Source organism: Lottia gigantea, assembly GCF_000327385.1.
Source record: "Lottia gigantea unplaced genomic scaffold LOTGIsca_20, whole genome shotgun sequence".
Lineage (NCBI taxonomy): Eukaryota > Metazoa > Mollusca > Gastropoda > Lottiidae > Lottia > Lottia gigantea.
Window position 1 is genome coordinate 2,001,593 of NW_008708401.1, and position 20,335 is coordinate 2,021,927.

At 30.4% G+C, this 20,335-nt stretch overlaps 2 protein-coding genes across 2 annotated transcripts in view; both read left to right on the forward strand.

Moving 5' to 3' along the window:
• LOTGIDRAFT_73638 (hypothetical protein) overlaps window positions 1-6,280 on the forward strand; it is a gene marked incomplete at both ends in the record, with an annotated part of 36,612 nt that extends 30,332 nt beyond the window's left edge. Inside the window, 2 exons of the mRNA XM_009053589.1 lie at window positions 5,923-6,009; window positions 6,159-6,280. Of these exons, the coding sequence (XP_009051837.1) occupies window positions 5,923-6,009; window positions 6,159-6,280 (209 nt within the window). The remainder of the gene's footprint in view (window positions 1-5,922; window positions 6,010-6,158) is intronic.
• Window positions 5,963-18,182, forward strand: LOTGIDRAFT_149981 (hypothetical protein). Its single transcript, XM_009053731.1, has 8 exons — window positions 5,963-6,005; window positions 6,218-6,302; window positions 7,378-7,440; window positions 9,132-9,212; window positions 16,091-16,288; window positions 16,545-16,735; window positions 17,107-17,181; window positions 18,149-18,182. Exons 1-7 carry the CDS (start codon window positions 5,994-5,996, stop codon window positions 17,146-17,148), a joined length of 672 nt encoding a protein of 223 aa, XP_009051979.1. The 5' UTR covers window positions 5,963-5,993; the 3' UTR covers window positions 17,149-17,181; window positions 18,149-18,182.
• The last annotated feature ends 2,153 nt before the right edge of the window (window positions 18,183-20,335 follow it).

Here is a 20,335-nt window from a genome sequence, read left to right on the forward strand (position 1 = left end):
ACATATTGATTATTGCACTTTTTTATAGAGTTATTGTCCTTGTTAAGAGTTGTTGAGTGATGGCTGAGCATGTTTTAAATATTTAGGGAATACTTAATGAAGAAGGGCACGGAACAGAAATCAATGAGTTGGAGGTGACCTTGTTTATTGAAAACCAATAAAATATCAGAGATTTCTGCACAATGACCTTTTGTGGTTTTTGTGAGTAAAGAAATTGAAGAGTTAATGTATATGTATTGAGGTAATATTGTACTGTCTGATGATTGAGAATGTGATATTATTATATTACTTCTATTTATTACAAAGTTATTAGATTTTGTCCTTTCAAATGATTAGTTTTCCCAATATATCCTAGTTTTATTTGCATAGTCCAAATCACAGTCTTGAGTTCTTTCTATGGGTGATATGAACCATTTAAACTATTTACATTCAATTTTCTGAAAAAGCTAAAAAGAGTTTTGTTATTGTTCTTTGCAAAGGGAAAACATTTAATCTTTGCTATCACTTTCATACTTATTTAGATCATATAACCGACAAGTAAGTACTTGTTTTGAGGCTTTGATCTTTTTTGGACAGATTCATGAGTGTCTTTATATAGATCCCATGCTTCTTTACATCAGCTCAGGAAAATCCAGGAGTGTCTACATTCCCAATCACAAACTTACCACAAGATTCAATCTGGCCTGTTATCTGAAACAATCTTAATGAATTGAAATTTTCTTCTAAAGATTAATCACAAGATCAATACATGGCTGTTTGGAGTGAGACTAAATCTAGAATTCTACATTACCAGCATTCTTACAAAGCTAACATACCTCAATAAATCTTCCCTTGGTCTGTAGACATTCAAATCAATCACAGTCTCACATTACCAGCGTAGAAAATCGAAAAAGACGCGTCATTAGTCGGCTAGAAATGAGAAATCTCTTTACATTTCAGAAAGTATTGGTATATATAGGTAAATCAATTAATGATATGGGCTGTAATAGAACGCGAAGGACATGTCCACTATCTGCAAGATTTCATTCAATATCCTGACTCAGATAGTCTGGCAATCACATAAAGTAAGCGAGTCATGAAAGATTGAATACAATCCGCCATCCACTTTCGTCAGACTATAATCTGATTGAAATAGATTTCCTTGGCTTATTGAGTGGTTATAGATAAAAGAAAAGCACTCAAACATTATAAGCAATAATTAAGAGAGCAGGGTGAAGTGCTGTATGACATGAAATCTAGTCATATATACTGTTAAGACATATTTGGTAGTTATTGACTCTAATACTTAAAGGTCCACGGCCTAGAAATTTTAGTATAGAAACATTAGGACATTACATTGTATTATACCAAAGAAGCCGCTTGAAACATCAATCAATGAAAGTATGTAATGAAACACTTTTAAACTTGTTGTAGTAAAGGGTCAAAGTTCATAAATTTGATTATTTTCATTTAATACAAGAATATTCAAACTTAATAAACCTAAAACCACCTAATTTGCAAAATATCTCTTCAAAGCTAATTTTATTTTTGTAAAAATGATAGCACTGAAGTCAAACTTTTTCTAAGGAATTTGATTTCTTGTACCCTTCGGTAAAGGATTGACCAAGTAATGTGATGAAAAAACTTTGCCGGCAGTCCTACTTTAAGATGTAGCGTGATAGATCATATACTAACAAGACATGGCTGCCATTATCTATTTATTGTGGGATATTTACGTCTGATTCCACTGTCATTTCTCTTCTTTCAATTCTAAATGACAACCTCAAATTATCTTTTTTTCGTAAATCTTGTGGATATCTTTAATTATTGTCTCAGCACTCCTGTACTAAGAGTTTGTCTTGGAATTCTGATTGGCCTAAAAAATTTTAATTTATATGACAGGATGGCTATTACAAGAAGTAATTCTGAGGAGTAAAAAAACTCAAAATAACTTGTTGTAAAACAGATATTAGATTTTTTCTGAATACATATATCTATCATAAATGCCAGACTTTGGGACAAATGTTAAAGGTATTGTAAAGGAAATCTAGTTGTTGTAATCCAATATCACAGTATTTGTCTATATAGAGAAACATTATATATAGTAAGTTAGAACTTATCGTAAAATCCAATCTTATAACGGTGCGAAGAAGCTCATTACTCTGAGAATAAGTCATTTCGTCTCCTGACTTATGAACATTGGGTTTGAGCAAACAAAATACAGCTCTCAGTGACTTCATTTTACATGTTTTCTTATCGTTCTTCTATTGATTGGTCAATATGAGAGAGAAATTGGCAGTATTGAATTTCACTACAACCCAATACCAACAATCATCATTTCTTACAGAGTTTTCATGCTTCCTCGAATGGAAATCACTTTTCATGAAAAAGCAAAGCGATTGGTTTTGATCTATTTTCTTCTTGATTGCCAAGATTTAGAAAAATCTTTATTTATGGTCTGATGGAATTGAATTCCAGAGAAAATTGAGATCTCATTTACAATAGATTTTTTCTTCTATCTCCTATACATCTTAGGATTTTTCTAGTCTTCATTTATTTCCTGACCGACTTGACTAGATTGTTTTTAAAATGTTCAAGGTCACACATTAAATGGAATAAAATGAGGGCTTTGCACGTTTGGCCAATTTAATAGAAATGATTATTTGATTCAAAGTGGTTACTTTTTTTCAAGGAAGATACAGATAAAAAATGTGCTTAGATGAAAAAGTATTAAATTTATGATGCCTATGATTCACGTCTGGCATTGTTTTTAGTTTTGTTTATCACCATAACACAAATGTTTGTTTATTATCAGTACAATGATATTTATGATACAAGTGTGATACAGAGACAAATGTTTATATATGTTGCCAGATTAGATCATGCTATCATGACTTTATGACAGTTCCATTACTTACATCTTCATTGTTTTCTCATTCTGGAGACCTTTTTTCTATAAGTTAATCATGGTGTTTTCTCGCCTCACTTACTCTTACGATTTAATGATAATTAGCAAGTTTTCTTGCTAGAACTCAGTGAAATCATGGGTATTTAATGTAATATTGATTTTAATACATTCTTCTGTTGATGAAGATAAAAAAGTGACAATGATTTCAAAGAGAATGTCTTTATCTCCCTTTATTATTCATAAGTTGACTATTTTTACCTCCTTTGATGTGATCTCTAATAAAAACTACATCTTAATTGAATCTAATAGTGTCTCCAACAAAATGTCAATGTGGACTAAACATTAATAGGCCTATTTGATCTTGTTTTAAAGAATTGTAAAAGATTCCTGGCATATCCATTTATCCATTGACATTCAGACCATTACCATTCCAGAATATCCGACTTATGCTACTTTTCAATCTGGATCTGAATGATGCATTATGGGAATAAATATGTCAGTATGATGGATCATTTGATTCCTGTCAACACTTACCAAGGTCATATCAGATTTACTTGACACTGCCATATGGGATAGCATAAAGTCTCTCAGCTCCTAGACCTACCAGAAAGACCTTTTGCTATCTCTTTAACACAGAATATAGATATATAATCTACTGTATCCTGTATTATTGATTGCCCACTAATAGTTAACACATATAAAAGCTATTTTTCTGTTTGTTTTAGATTGTTTTGTTTTTATTAATCAATGTATTGTTTAGAACAATAAAGAGATGTTTTGCTGGAAGGGAATTCTAGAATATAGATCAAAACTATAATAATAAGTTTGACATTGTCATGATACTGACAAGTGAAAATATAGATGTCAAGCTTAAGAGTCAAATTGTGGACATTTTGGGTCCATATGTGTAGCTTCTCTAAGGTAGACATTCTCCTAACCTTAACTCTTCTTATCTTCTGGTGATTTGGGTGGAAATTCAGATAAGTGTTGAACAAGAGCACCTTTACAAAATAATAAGGATCTATTAGAGAGGGAGAACTTATTCAGCTGTTTTAAATAAGATGTTGCAGCTTACCAAAAGATTAACGCTTTTTTCAAGTCACCAGAAATCTAATACACTATTGTCTCATATTAATTTGACTTTCTGATCAACTCATCAAGGTATTTGGAGGGAATCCAGAAAGATTTTTAAAGAATTAACTTTGAATCTATAGAGATAATAGTGTATGTTTGACATTTTGGCAAAAAATGTCTACCAACATCTGCTAGCAACTTGGTTGCAAATGACTCCTGGTAGTTGATAAATAATATATTGGCAAAGCAAGTGATTAGTGAGGAAGGTTAGTGAGTATTATTGACAGGTGAGAGTGATTGACAAGCAAGTGTTAAAACTATTAATTCTTTCTACCATACCATCAATTATATACTGCCATCAATGTAGTTTGTTTTGAACCTAAGAGTGAAAACAAAGCATGGTGTTTAGATTATAATGTATAGTATTCTGAAATAATATTTCTACCAGGAGGTCGAGAAAAAATCTTCAAATAAAAATCATCTGAAGTATAGGGCAGTAAAAAGATCAAAATATATCCTGATTCAAGAATTACTTGGTTATTTAACATCTAATATATGATTAAATGATTCCATTTTCAATTTATATCTACTGGTAGCTCAGTTTTTGTATATTTGAATTTTCCAAGCATTGATAAGTTTAATTTGATGTGCATGATAGTGCTACAAAGTAATTGTGGCATTACTAGTAGTATCAGACATACATATCATTACCCAAAGTTATTTACTACACAAAGGTAACTTTTTTCCACTAACCAACTACAAGACCCCTTCACATGTAACAGACTTTGTGGTGAAAAGTATAAAGTGTATTTGACAGACAAACATCTTTCATGATATAAAGTTCTATTATAGTCTACTCAGGGACCTTATGCTAAAGATATCGCAATTAAACTACATTTTCAAGGTCTATTGGGTCATTATCTGTCACAATATTTTTAATTTATGCATATTTCTGGTAAAGAATATATTGATTGTCTCACTAATTGGTATTTTTATCCACAAATGATGACAAAATCATGTTTAATATATTCATGCTTATTGATAAAAACTTGCCAATCAATGTGTACAAAATTGATTTGCTCTGTAGCTTTATAGGCAGCGAATTGGATTTCCATCTGCTAGGCCATCAGGTGCTGATGATAATCTTCCAAGGCTATGGTTCTGATGTTTCAATAACCCCAATTGTGACTTCTACTCATTTGATATCCATCTTTGGTGAGAGAATCTACTGTAATATCAAAATATCTACCCCTAAAAGTACAGTGATAATTGGATGTGGGTTGATTAACATTTGGTATTGGTATGACCAACATGGATTAAACTTACACTGTATACCGAGTACGCGAGTTCAAACATTACCATTGACTTAATACTCAGACGTCAATGAGCTCTATCTAAATATGACCTGACCAGGAAATGGCCGAAATACCGAAAACACCATTAATGGTATTCCTTTCATGTCCTGACTTCTAACATATTTTTCATATCACGTCCCTGTGTTTTTTTAAGAGTAAAATATTCTGTGAACTATAAAGTCTCACCACACCTCAATGATATGCTACAAGTGTAAACATTAATGTCAATTATTTGATATTACCTCCCTTCGTAAACAGACGGCTTCATTGTCCGTAGGGCGACGTACAATGTAGCAGTGTCTGATATCCGCATACCATCATAGACTAGATTAATACAGTCTCAATACCTACCATCCTACTCATTCTAAATTTAACTTATTCAAACACCCGCAGATTATTTTTACATGCGATGAATACAATTCTAAACTAATTAGGTACTGCCCACTTTACTGTTAATAAATGGCAGTCGAAAAATTAGGTTAATTTGTGTACAAAAGTACAATTTTTATTTGCGTTATTTTTAGAATGAGTCAGATTGGTAGATTTTCTTCATCTTTCTAGAATAGTTTTCAAAATGTTTAATAGTCACTGTTTTTATTCTTGCAGGTTTCGGGTTTGTTACTTTTGAAACGGAAGATGCAGTAGAAAAAGTTTGTGAAATACATTTCCACGAAATAATGGGTAAAATGGTAAGTTCATCTCAAAATTAATCACAACCTGAAGAATTGAAAGCCCATTTTAAATTGAGCTTGTCTGAAAAAAAAACTAACATAAAAGTGCATTTATCTCCATTGCTAGGTCCTCTGGCATACAGAAAATATTCAATGTTCAATACAAGGGAGTTAACTCTATTTTTATATTTGACTTGTATTGGCATGGCTGTGTTCTTTTGTCCTTACAGGTTGAATGTAAGAAAGCTCAGCCAAAAGAAGTTATGTTACCTACACAATTAGCACGTGGACGAGGCTTAGCGAGAGGGGCTTTCGGTTAGTATATTTTATTCAGAGTGCACTTGGACAACCCCTATTCAGTCATCTCGTAACCTTTGGCCTCTTGTTTTCCATGGCAACCAGTTCAAACTTGCATGCTAAGTAGTGGTTTTATATATTCTGTATAGTGAATAGTTATACTTGAAAAACTAAATCCAAAGTAGTAATAATGGTTATTACTTTATGATAGCCTCCCTCAACCAGACATCTTGGTGACAGTTAGTGTCTGTTGGCTGGATGAGCGAGTCTATCACAGTAGTGTACAGTTTAGAGCGCAAGTAACATTAGTTAGATCGGTCCCGGTTTTGACAAACTGCATGACATAGATTCAATGTTTTAATGGGGTTAGACCACAGCAAGTTGTAGAAACTGATGTCACTAATACACTGGGTACCTGGAGCATGAGGCCGAGGCTTGGATTGTCCAATCACCATTAACTATTTTTGATTGGATACAATTTAAATTTTCAAAAATTCAAAAAACTTTGAACCAATCAGAAAGAGTTTTTGATTTTTTTACCTGCTTTAATTGACACCAATTTCACGCTGTAAATGAATTTAGTATGTATTTATATATATATTATATCTATATCTCCACCATATAAAAAAATATATCATATTATCATATAACTTCTACAGACCAAGGAATACAAAATAGCTGATTTTTTACATTTCATATGTGTTTTTAATTACATTGCTTTACTAAATCATGATTTGGTATTGGTTTGAGAATTGTAAATTAACAGACTTACTATATTTGGTGGTCGCGGTGGTCTGCAGGAGTTGATTAGTATTTCACCGTGTGGTATCTGCTATCTTGTAACTAGGAAGCAAAAGAATGGCGTGGTCAATGTCGTTGGCCAATAATTTTCTGAGCGAATGCACCCCATATCTGTAATATATATATATAATATACAGTTATATATATAAATATTTAGAATTGCACCACTTAATTTAGTGTGAATTTTTCAAATGTGACGGCTGCCTACTATTTAGTGTACGTTGTCATCATTGTGTGTGCTTTTTATTCTGCTGTGACATCTGATTGTCCCTTTTTCTAATCGTATCCATAGTTACGGAAGATGGTGAGGTGGTGTGGGAAGTTCCGAATGATATGGTCAATCTACAGGATATGTGTAAGTTGCATGAATGGACACTGAAATGATCTCCATTACTGAAAACTCTCGTTGCCATGTCGTTGGCCACAAATATGACTTTGATTGAATTGAAAATTTAGAATTTTTAGAATGAAATGATGTTATTTTCACGTACAATTTGAAGAGTTTAAAAGATAATTTAGTCGGCTGTGACCAGGCAATGAGTTGTTGGGATTTGCTGAAATATGGTTTTTGATACAAAAACTGTATTTCACTGATCAAAATGGAGATTAATCTAAATGAATGCATGGAAATATTTTGTTTCATCAACACCTCAAAAGCTATTGGGAAGACTGTCTTTCTGGATTTTGGGCAAAAGTCACTTACAAAAATTTGAAAAAGGTTTATGTATCTATTGGATGAAACAAAGAATTATTTGCATGTTTTATTACCTACCCCATACTAACTGCTTTATTCTGCAATACTAACTCTAACCAACTTCACTTTGTTAATTTAATTCAAAACTGTCAAATCTATGAATGTTTGCTCTTAAAATTTTATCTCAATTAGCCAGTCATGTTTAACTGGAAATTCATAGTATGTATTTATGAATGAGACAAATTTTCAACAATTTTTTTCCTTAAGGAAATATGCCATTACCCGGTATATCAGAAAAATTAGGCATCAAACTTTTTGGCAGATATGTGGGAAATATATTGATATCTAAGTTGACTTTTGAGTTTATAAGATATGTAATGATTTTTTTATGATATATTCTGTAAATGATTCAATGTAACTTTTTAAGTATGAAAATGAACTGAAAGTTTGATTTTAAAAAATTCATATGATTACAAAATTGAACTCATTACAAAATGACTCAATAATGGAGCAAAAATATTCATAGATTTTATGTGTTTTTGCTTGTAAATATATGCATGTTGATTTGTTTTGTTTACAGCTTTGCTATTATGTTGTTTAGTTTTTATTCCAAATTTGTTTTTGAATCCTGATTCCTTAAATTATGTTCAGTTGCCATGGAAACTAAGTTTCTACTATTTCGAATATATTTTATTCACAGGTAGGTATGGAAAGAAGAAAATGATGAAACATTTTTTTTTCTATCATTTCATCGTTAATCCATGCATGATCTAATTAATAATCTCTTGATTATTATAGTTTTAATTAAAGCATGAAAACTGGTAATTGAGGTCTTAATTTCAAAGAATTGCACGAAGTTAATTAATTAATTTATTCATTAATTCATAATTTTATTTTTTCCTTGCATGTCCTTGTCAAACATGTTGTTTTTTGTGAAAAAATTCATCCTCTCGATTTCAAATTATTATTTTTGTGTTTTTGACCCTTATCAATAATTTCCCTTTATTCCATCAATGTTCAACATCTTACCATTAAATGTTTCAAATTTACCTTAATATATATAATGAGTATTTGTTTTCGACATCTTTAACTTGTAGATAGAGTTTTTTTAAAATGAGAATTATTTTGACATTTGCTATATTTTTTAACTTCGCTCCTTTTTTTTTTTACGATGAAAAGTACATCAGCTATTTTGAAACTATTTGCATATTATACATACAAGAAACTAAATTTAAAGAAAACAATTTTGTTGCTTATATAGGTGATATAAGATAAATTGTTTGTAGAAATCATTTAGCTTAATAATTCTGTAGTCTTTCAGATTTTTATGTTTTTGGGATGGTATATTTCAGGCTATTTACCCAGCATTCCTGGTTTTGCTGCGTATGGCCGAGGGATCCCAGCCTTCAGCCCAGCTGGCTACTATTATCCAGGTATGGAGTTACTTCATTTAGCCTCATGGTATCCTGATACACCACTTGGGTTCTAGGATAGTTTCTTTTTTATTCGGAGAAGGTGGCGTTATGATTCATTTCATATGCAACTTGAACTGACATATCAGTGTTTTTAACAATGTACTACATGACGACAAGGCAACGAGATTCTGGGTTCTGGGGATTTCTTCATACGTCAGTTTGGTCAACATTTCAATCAAATTTATTCAAATCGAAGACTTGCAAAAAATTTTCTGCATTGAAATTTGAATGTTTTTTTATGAGAAAATTTCATGACTTTATTTGAATTCTGAGGTTTTTGAAAATTTTCAAAATACATTTGCAGGTATTTTCAAAATCTTGTTTTGATCTGTTAATAATGATGGCATTTGTAAATATATTTTAAATCAAATGGCAAATAATAAAAGCATGTTGATAGCAGCTGACATGAAATTCCCACCAAATACCAGACTAAGTGGTTTTATTTTTTGAAATGTGCACCTTATGTTTTGAACATGTTGGGCAAGCTGTTTTATGTGGCACAGATATGTGTCTTTCAATTCGTGCCAAAACACCTTTTTTCAGATTTTTTGTCAAATTTGTATTTTTGTGTCATTATTTGGATATTTTGGTAGCTTTTGATTGGGTTTTATGACGTAATTGAAGATTTTTTAATTTGGTTGTGTTTACCTGAATTTTTTTTTATTTCATTGCAATACATCAAGAAAGATAACTCTTTACCTTTCATCATTTTAAGCACAGTTATCTCCCATTTTATAGATAACTGATGTATGCATGAATATTTTGGGATTTGAATTGCTATTTTGTGAATTTTATTTTATCATATTTTATGATATTTTTAATCAATTGCTACCAAAATCCAGTGTTTTTACATTCATTTTAAAAAATTTTTGTCAAATACTCTGTACATATATTATATATAAATATAATATTATTATTAATTATTAATTATTATATTATTATCACCATAATGTGAATATGTTGTGCCATAGAACGCTATTATATTTAGACTTTCTGCTTTTAGTATCTTCTTTCTTAAGGTCTTTCTTGCTCAAGCCCTGATTTATGGCTCATCTTAGGCTCTCGACCATTTCTTAGTTATAATGATAGAAACATTTCATGATTTTACATAGTGCAATACTTATCAGAACATGCATTTAATGTTTTAAGCAAATAAATTGATTGGGTGAAACATTTAATTTAAAGCTGAAAAGGTTCAGTTACAGTTTGAATGTAGTAACATGACTGATAAGGTTCAAGACATGTCTTAGGCCTACAAACCATGTCAGAACTTCAACACAGGAATCGCTAAAAATGGAGCTCCAAAATAACTGAAATGCTTATTGTAATGTTTCTTAGTTGTGGTAGTCAGTAGTGAGAAGGCAGGATTAATAAACATCGAAATTTCATGAGCCCCTATTTTTTACCACTATATCATTATAGGGGCTAGAGCAAGGAAGTTTTCTGGTTAGTCAATCAGTTTAGGGTTTGAAATAGTGTGTGTGTATTTATAATGGTATGCTGTGACCAAGACATAACCCAGATTTGCTACTTATACACCCTTGATTTTAAGTGGACTCTCCGAATAATGTTTGCATTTTATTGTGCAGTTGAGTCCACTTTCAGTCGTGGGTGGTAAAGGGCAATTGAGTTTCAACTGGAAGTTTACATATGGCATTCCCTGCGTGTTCAAGTTTTCTTTTTTGTGTTTTCACTTCCATATATATCTGTTATATAAGCCTGTTTGATATTCTAAATATGTTTTTATCATCATTGTATGGTACAGTTGACCATAAAACGGGTCACTTTGTTATATTTTCAATTTTGTATGTCCACTTACCGCCATAGCAATAAGCGTTATTGGTGCTGCAACGCATAGCCAAAGTCATTGATTCAATATTATTTGTATTTTCCTTACAACCAGCTATGCATCCTTTTCAAAGGGACTTAAAAGGGATATTTTTGTCTTCTATTTTCTCCTTAAAGTTTATATCTAAAGATTCTTTGCTTAGTTAAATTGTCATGCTAGCTAGCTTCAAGTGTCATAGCTTAGTATGTAATTGTTAAAGCCATAATTAAGTCATTGGTATTATCCAATGGCCAAACTCAGTATTTTTCATGAAATTATTGAGAGTTATTCCCTCTTGATTGCAAGAGGAGATAACTCTGTTTTGATTTTCTATCATGATTGTTGAGTCACCACCATACCTCTGTTTTCTGCCTGTGCCAGTCTTTCAGGGTTCCTCAATTCTAAATATTACTAGCAGGAGAATTATTTTTAAAATTGTACTTTAATTATTTAACCTTTGTCGAGAAAAATTATCGCGATTTTTAAAAAAATTATTTCTATCTACCCTAATTACAAGTTCAAAATGAAGGCGTCTGCGGCTTCTTAATAAATAATTTGATATCTTGTCACCTGTGTATCAAATAAAATCTGATTGTATGATATAAAAACAGAAATGAGATCAACAAATCGTAATTCTTGATTGTCTGGGTAAAATTATCGTAAAGCTATGATATTATGACAGTAAGGATTTCTATGTAACTATAAACAGGACCCCTTGGTTTTGAAATTGTAATATTTATTCCTTGTTTGTATATAAGATGTGTTTTTAAAATCACATTATAATTGTTGTCTTGTTGTGTTTATAAAAATCTGACAAAAAAAATTCCCCAAAATTGAATGAAAATTATATCATAAATTCATGAAATTTGAAAAAAAAAATTTTTTTTCTTATGTTGAAATTCATGAAATTAGGATTTAATTCTGGAAATAAATTATTTATAAAAAAAAATTCTGTATAATATTAAAGTCTTGCTTAAAAATCAAAATGATGCAAAATCAAATATATACCTTTTTTACGTCACTTTTAAGAAATTACTATTTTTAAAAACAACTCATTTCAATTTCTTCTCACATTTTGAACAAAACATTTTCCCAAACATTCCCTTGATGTGATTTGAAAGATATGGAAATCATCAGTTTATTTAGGACAATGATAGTCAATGATGTGAAACATAGAGTTAATTTGAAAAATAGATTTAGATCATTGCTAAAATATGTCAAACTAGATTTGTCATGCCTCAAATGATCTTTAGGTTAAAGTGCAATTCACTCTGCCATTGAAATGAAAAAATTTTGATTCAATTAATGATATGTTTAGAATTGAAAAAAAAAATTTGCAGAAAATTTTATGAAAGTGTTCAGAAGGAAGAAGTGATTACAAAATATTTTCAATCTTTGCTTTAGATTCAAAACAAATTGTGGCATGCTTCAAAGCAACAAGCTTGAATTGGCACTTAAATTGATCAATGACAAAGTGAATTACACTTACTGGTACAATTCTAGAAGTGTAAGTGCAATTTCCTTAGATTTAGATACCTCCACAATAGAAGCTAGACTTTAATATTTATAAGTGTATTTAAGCAATATACTGTGTCTTTTCAAGTGATATTTGAAAATTCTTTAAAAGTGCTATTTGTTTTTCAGTCATTTTAAATTATTCCCTATTTAAATATTATGTTGTAAATTTAGACTTTACGAAGAGAAATTAAGTTTTGACAAGTCTGAAAATGAAAAATATTCTGTTTTGAAAGTGGAATCAGGAATGAATTTGCTAAGTAAACACTATGAATGCAAAGCAAGGAAAATGAATTTGCAGATGGAAATCTACAAATACAGAAAAATCAAGCAGGCTAAATAATATGTAAAGATACACTACAATGATACCAAATTTTGAAATCATAACACAAAATATTTTCCAAAACTTGTCAATTTCTTAATTTTTCTATTCCCCCATAGCATTAAATGTAGTCAAAATATAGTCAAAAATATCATCAAAAACTGTATGAAATTTTGTAGTCATGTGACAATTTATAAGGATAGGACCAATATTATTTGACAAATTTTCTTTTAAACCTGAAATGGTATAGTATTCTAGTCAAATACTATAGGAATAAAAATTCCTTTCAAAAACATTAGCACCATTACTCTGGAAGCAAGTCTGTAGTACCAGTAGATATTCCTGTACATGCTGGTCATGTTGTCTGTTTATTCCATAACTCCAGTTCTGCAATATTTTGTTCCCAAAGATTTCTTCACTGCCAGGAATCAAATTTGTGTTCATCTCTGATTGAATGATATTGGTCATGTCCTTGAGAAAATTACCATATTTCATTGGTTCATAGGTTCTCATTATGAACCTATTTTGCTTATTCACTATGCTGGACTGAATGACTTTTGAATAAAACATTTTCATTGGCTATCTCTGTCTTTTTCTATCTCTTTCTACACCAAAGAATCTAACTAAGCTCATAGTTTAAGCTTTTGTGTGGAATTTCAATAAAGGAATTTTAAGCTGATTGGATGCAATGAAAATGTGAATATCAGCCATGAAATGTCTTATATGCAAGATGAACAGCTTGAACTGTTTATAAGTGTTCAGCAGTAAAGAAGCCGAAGATGGTGATGATGAAGCTGGAGATCAACCTGAATGCTGCAGTATGTGTGACTATGATTTTGAGATTGTGTGCTGCTTGTTGGTATTGAAGTGTATCTATTTATAACATTTGTTATGCTTAGTTTGTCTTTTACATTTTTTGACCAATTTAGGTTGTGCACATATATATTGATATTCCAGACCACAATGAAATATTCAAGTGTTAAGGTATTTGAAGTGACCCTTTGAAGGTCAAATTAACTTAAGTCTTAAAAATAGAATTTCAGTACAGAATACTTCATTGTGGTCTTGTCCTTTAACTTAATTTGACACTTGGTGGGCTGTACATATTTAAAGTAGTGCCAAATTACATTTAATGCCAGAAAAATGACAAAATAATCTGCCTGCAATTAAAAGACAATGCCATTTATAAATTCTATTCATTTACCTGGACAATTATACCTTCAGAAAGGATAGTAATTTTGAGTGATGCGATTTTAATTCTTAATTTGTCTTACCGATTTCATGTTTGTTATGTAATTGTTCTATCATCTATGAAATTTAGTCTCTAGCTACAATGGTATAGAATCACTCTTGGCATTTCTATTCAATTTAAGCATTTATTTTGTCAGGTTTCAAAAAGTAGCAATGTTTTAACTCAGACGTCAAGGTTGTAACTAACTTTGTGTCGCTGTGTCATTATATATAAATGTAATGTATGTATATCAGCAATATATTTTATGTCTACTAATACAGTAGTATCATGATTAGAACAGGGCTGTTGTTTGACATTGTTTACCACACTTGTCTAGCTAGGACTAAAATTGAGCAGGGGACCCTTTGTGATGGCTTTATCCCTGTATTTCTTGTGCCTTAAAAGAAATTTTAAAAAGATAATTTAGAATTCAAACATTTTTTTACTAAGTGGTTAATTTAAAAATATATCAAAAATATATGTCATTCAGCAAAAAATAAAACAATTTTACCAAATTAATCATCATGTGCATGATATTCGTACATCCTAGAACTACTAGTTTTTACATACATCCTAGAACTACTAGTATTTACGTACATCCTAGAACTACTAGTATTTACGTACATCCTAGAACTACTAGTATTTACATACATCCTAGATAAGAACTACTAGTATTTACGTACATCCTAGATAAGAACTACTAGTATAAAAATAGTGGTGAAATGTCATGCTAAAACAGCTCTGTTTTATAGAATGATATATATATTAAAAGTTGATAAAGCTAGTAAACTGTTTCCCTCTTTTAAACTGCAGCATGATTTGATAAACCTGTATGGGTGAAACATTGCTGCTTTTTATCAAAATGTAATCTTTCCAATTAGTCCATCTATTTCATTTAGGCCTCTTTATTATTCTTTTAGAGTGAAAAATGAATGTTGAAAGATGTTTAATGTTTGACTATGTTTATTATTTTTTTTTTGCCATTTGTTATGGATGTTAATTAATGATGCATTTTAAAGAACATTATTTCAAATATGGCTTCTACAACATACATTCAGTGTATTTTGGACAAATTTCATGTGAAGCCGTATTTTAATTTTCATCATTCATTTATTAACATATCCAATGCTTAAAGTCATAACTTTTGTAGCTTTTAACTCATTGGTTGAATTGTGATCATGTGATACAAAATGGCGCCCTGGTTTGATGCATGTTGCCATTGCCCACGCACACTAAGACTCTCACAATATTATATATATACAGCTTATTGTAGTCTAGAATTAGAACTGCATGTTCCAGAAACTGCCTTAGTTATAACTGTTACTACTGCTTTATTCCCCAAACTTTCAACCCTTCTATTGAATCGTAGTTATTATTTTCTCCGTATGATACTATAAATAGATCTTGGTCGTAATGTAGTGGTAGCACACAGCATTTTGGAAATGATCCATTTTGTAGATTTTCCTATTTTTGAAAATTCAATGAGATTTTTGGTTTTTCTGCATGTTTTTACTTGCTGTGCTGTTAAATTTGAGCACAATTTGTGTAAGTGTCCTCTTGGACCGTTGATGTATATATATATATATATATTAGTTAGTACCAGTGTAGTACATAGAGTAGTCAATGTGTGTGGACAAGGGAACATTCATGACCAGGGAAGCCACATTTTAATGATAATTGAAGCTCTGTTAAGTAATAATCTATGCTCAAATTTTTAAAAATAAATCATTTTCATAGTGGCAGATCATGGCATAGCGTATATTGAATAATGTGTTATATGTTGAATTTATTTCTAAAATGATATGATATGGAGAATTACGTCACTGTTCTGTAATTTGAACAAATATTTTCCGAGATATTTATGAATGAAATGTGTTATTGCAAAAATAAGATATTTGAAATTTTGAAATTAATTTTGAGCTTCTTGTATCTTTGTCTAGGCTTCCCTGGTATAAGTTACCTGTCAGTTCCTGGAGGAGCTGCTGATAGAACTACTTCCCCTGCTATATATGCTGATATCAATTCTGCTAATCAAGCTGCATTAGCCGCTGCACAAATTCAAAGAAGTGAAACATCTCCATTACCAATAAGTACTTCTCCGTTACAACGAGAGTCTCTTCAGAGGAATGCTGGATTCGGTAAGTTTCAAACTATTTGACCCCAAATCAGAACCAATCAGAATTCTCACTTTGTATATTTGAATGAATTCTGTTGAAGTCCAAACCTAAAAAACTGGAGGAGAGCTGACTCTTAGTATACACCATACATTTTCTAGTCATTTGAGTGCCTGGCTTCATACAGCTAAAACTTGTTTTCATTAAATTGAGGATAAAGGTGACCGTTCTGTTGATATTTATTTGACCAAAGTAAGAAAAGAACTTTTCACTTTAGCAGCAGCTGCAGCAGCTATGATGAGTAATTTTGCTGGTCAGCCAACATTTACTACAGCTACATCACCACGAGGCTATCCAGGAGCTGGTAGTCCTGGTCCTTTAGATCTCTATGCAGCAGCACAGGAAGGATATGGATATGTTCAGGCTACAAGTCCTCAACCTGCAGGCTTTGCTCCAAACCTTCTCGGCAGGGTAGGTCTTGTATGTTAATTTTGACACTTTTGCTTTTTTATAAAACATTTTTGGTGGTAAACAGTTTTTCCCTTTTATGCTTTAAAGACTTAAGATATTGAATTGGGCAAAATTATTGATATACTAAAGCTTTTTTAACAAAATAACCCAATTCAGTATCAAATTTTTCTATAATTTGTTGTATTTTGTCTTGGTTTGGTGACACCTGGTGTTTGTTGGTGATTTTTTTTTATATTTTGGGAAAGGAATCTTTTTCTAGTCATCACATGCTTCCCTAGAAAAGCAGGGGCTGGTATGAAGGATAGAGATTCTGAGTTTTACTATTTATATCAATTTCAATGTGGTAATTTTTAAACTATTTTCCCCAACAGGCCCCATTGATAGCTACAAGTTTTCAGAATGGATATCATTGATTGAAAGAGACTTAGATAGAGGATTTAAAGGTATTAAGTAGTTCTAGTCAATTCACTAACCAGATTAGACTAATCAGCTGTAGATTAACACTACATAAACACTAGAACACTAGATAAAACACTAGTACAGCATGATAAATTTACTATAAATCAAGAAACTAGCACAGGACACTGATTCATTATAAAGGGACCGGTAGTGTTTTAACCAATCCTACTTTAGTCTCAGTAACTGGAATTATTTAGCTGAGCATATCAGTAATAGTGTTCACAACTCACTGTCAATTTTGAGCCTCCAAATCCATGTGTGTCCAGAATATATGTGCATTAAGATACTCTGTGATTTACTATTGTTATAAAGATACATTATGAAACTGTATAGATGTTGCTCTTCTTGATTTACAGTATGGCAATTTTGTCAAATGTTCAAATTATGCTCTGAATTTTTATTTCAAAAATTTTTGATATTCTTTGTTATAAAGTGGCAACAAGTTGTTTGCTACATTTTGCTATTATCCTTAAAAGCAAAATGAACATTTGACATTTGCACATGCAATGTAGTAATACAAAATAGAAAAGAATGATTATGTCTGTAGATGTACTCTCTAAGGTAGTATGTTTCATAACTTCAAGTAAATGTACCTGTATAGGTCTAGATATAATATTCTGATACTAATGATATGGTTAAACTTATCATAAACCTCTCTTTTTTCTGCATGATCTGTCCTTATTCTTTAGATGTTTCTTTCAACTTCTTTTTTTCAGCTTGATACAGTACAATTATATATATTTATGTTAACTTGTATTGATATTTGATGCCTGATTAGGCCTACAAGGAATAGTCTTAACATTGCTTTCTCATGTGCTAAATGTATCGCAAATTGAACTCATTATTACTGGTAATTTTTTGAACAAAATTTAAGGATCACTTTAACAAAAATTAGAGTTTAGTACTTCTTATTCTTAATTATTTATCTATTTGTTTTTTTTCTCATTTCAGCAATTAAGTGGATCTATTTTAACTGGGAGAAATTTTTAAAAGAGACAGGGAATTTAAAGCTGCTGTTGGTCGCTGCAAATATTATTATTATGGGGGATCCATTTTGTCTCAAGGAAGATAACCCAGTTCAACATGCAAAATAATCGTCTGGAGTTACCTCCCATTTGATGTGCTGTTTGGGGCTATTCCCCTTGTTATATTGTGCTGTGTCTTGTGACCCATTTTTTGTACATAGAAATTCTACATATTATACATGAATATGTCTTTTTAATGTTGTGAAATTTGACATGTTTTCTTTGTTGCTTAAGTTTAATTTTTCTTTACTGTCCATGTTCTATATGGAGCTATACGTCCAAATTTTTGTGTTGTTTTTGTCTTGAAATTTTATGACGAATGAACAAATATTTTTTGTCCATTGTTACATTTTTATTCCAAACTATTTGTTTTAACCACATTGTTTTTGTACATAATTTTACAACTTTTTTAATTGCTGTTTCTCTTTGTGTTCATGACTATTGTTTTGAAACTTATTTGTTTTGTTTTGTTTTGCTTAAAGAAACCATTTGCTTACATTTACAATTTTACAATTCTTAATGAATTTATCTTAAATATTTCAGAATTTTCATTTTTATTAACATTTGTTTGATCAGCAATTTTTAAAGAAAAATAATCATAGCAATAATAAGAGGTAAACCTACAACCTTTCCATGACATTTGAAGAAAATATAAAACCGAATTTTACAATGAAGTGTTCTTGTGAAATTTGCAATAATTGTCCATTTAAATTCAGAAATAATTTTTAAATCGCAGCAAGAGAACAAAATTCAACATTTTTAACAAATTAAAAGCAATATATTATACTGTAAATAATAATGTTAATATTTCTATATATATATATATATATATATATATATATGGTTGTATTTCTATATAATATGTATCTTCTGAAAATTGACAAAAATGATACCTCTTTTAAGTAAATATATTATAATATTGTTACATTAATGTGTATTCTTCACCAAAGCCAAAAATTTATAAATTTGATTTTGTAATTTGGTAGATTGCTGCTTTAGAAAATGAATCGGTTAGTTTTCATTCTGTAATTATCTTCCAGCGTTAGAATGTCATTTGAAATGAAGGGTAGAATTAAAGAATCTCATTAAATGCTAACATTAACATAGACTGTAGGTTGGTGACAAAGTTGATTTTGAATTCATTATGGGGAAAGTTTACTGTAGTGTATGTCTCAGACTGCTATATTACATTGTAATATTCAGTATACAAGAGTTACATGACATTTTACAAATATACATTATATCTACTTATATTCTACAAATGTTCACATCTTTGTATATTCATTATATACCTTATATTATTGTATGTTACATTGTTAACCACATTTTGGTGACTGTTATTCTTCGTTTTATATATATATATACTTATATAATACATACAAATTTTATATATATTGTACATTTGTCTCCCTTTAAAAATGGCCCCACCCCTTTCTGGTGTTCTTCTATATTAGTGGTTAATATTTGCACAGTTTCTGTATATACACTTACCCATTTAGTCTAAAAAATAACAAAACACAATTTTACTCTTCAACCTTTTGTGATATACCTTCAGTTTTCTTTGAGACGGTGCCAACTTCAGTTCCTGACATTTTCCATAATTTCAAAGCTTACGCATATCAAGATATGGTTGTTAATGAATTATTTGAAAACATGACATATTTTCTGTCTTGCCTACTAAACGAACAAATTACGCTAAAAAAGTAATTATTTGAACATGTGTTAAGCATAACTAGGTATTAAATGAAAGTGGCACCTCATGTTTTATTTCATTCCCTCAGGAAATTTGAATTATGTAGTTGAATTAGATTTTTCCCTGTTGTAGAAGTTGAAAATGCTAAATTTATCCTTAAATAAATTTCCCTCATTGGCTCAGTGAAAAAGTTAAGAGTTAGATTTTCATAATTTCAAACTAAACAAGTCAAATAGAATTATATTGATTTAATTTATATTGTTTTGATTTTTGTTTTTGATGAAATATTTCGAGTAAAATTTATCAAAATATATGCTTAATGTTAGATTGATGGAAAAATAGAAACAGATGAACAATATTTAAATATTTACCTTCTTACAGATAAGAAAAACCAATTTTACAATGAAAAATTCAAACAGTTTC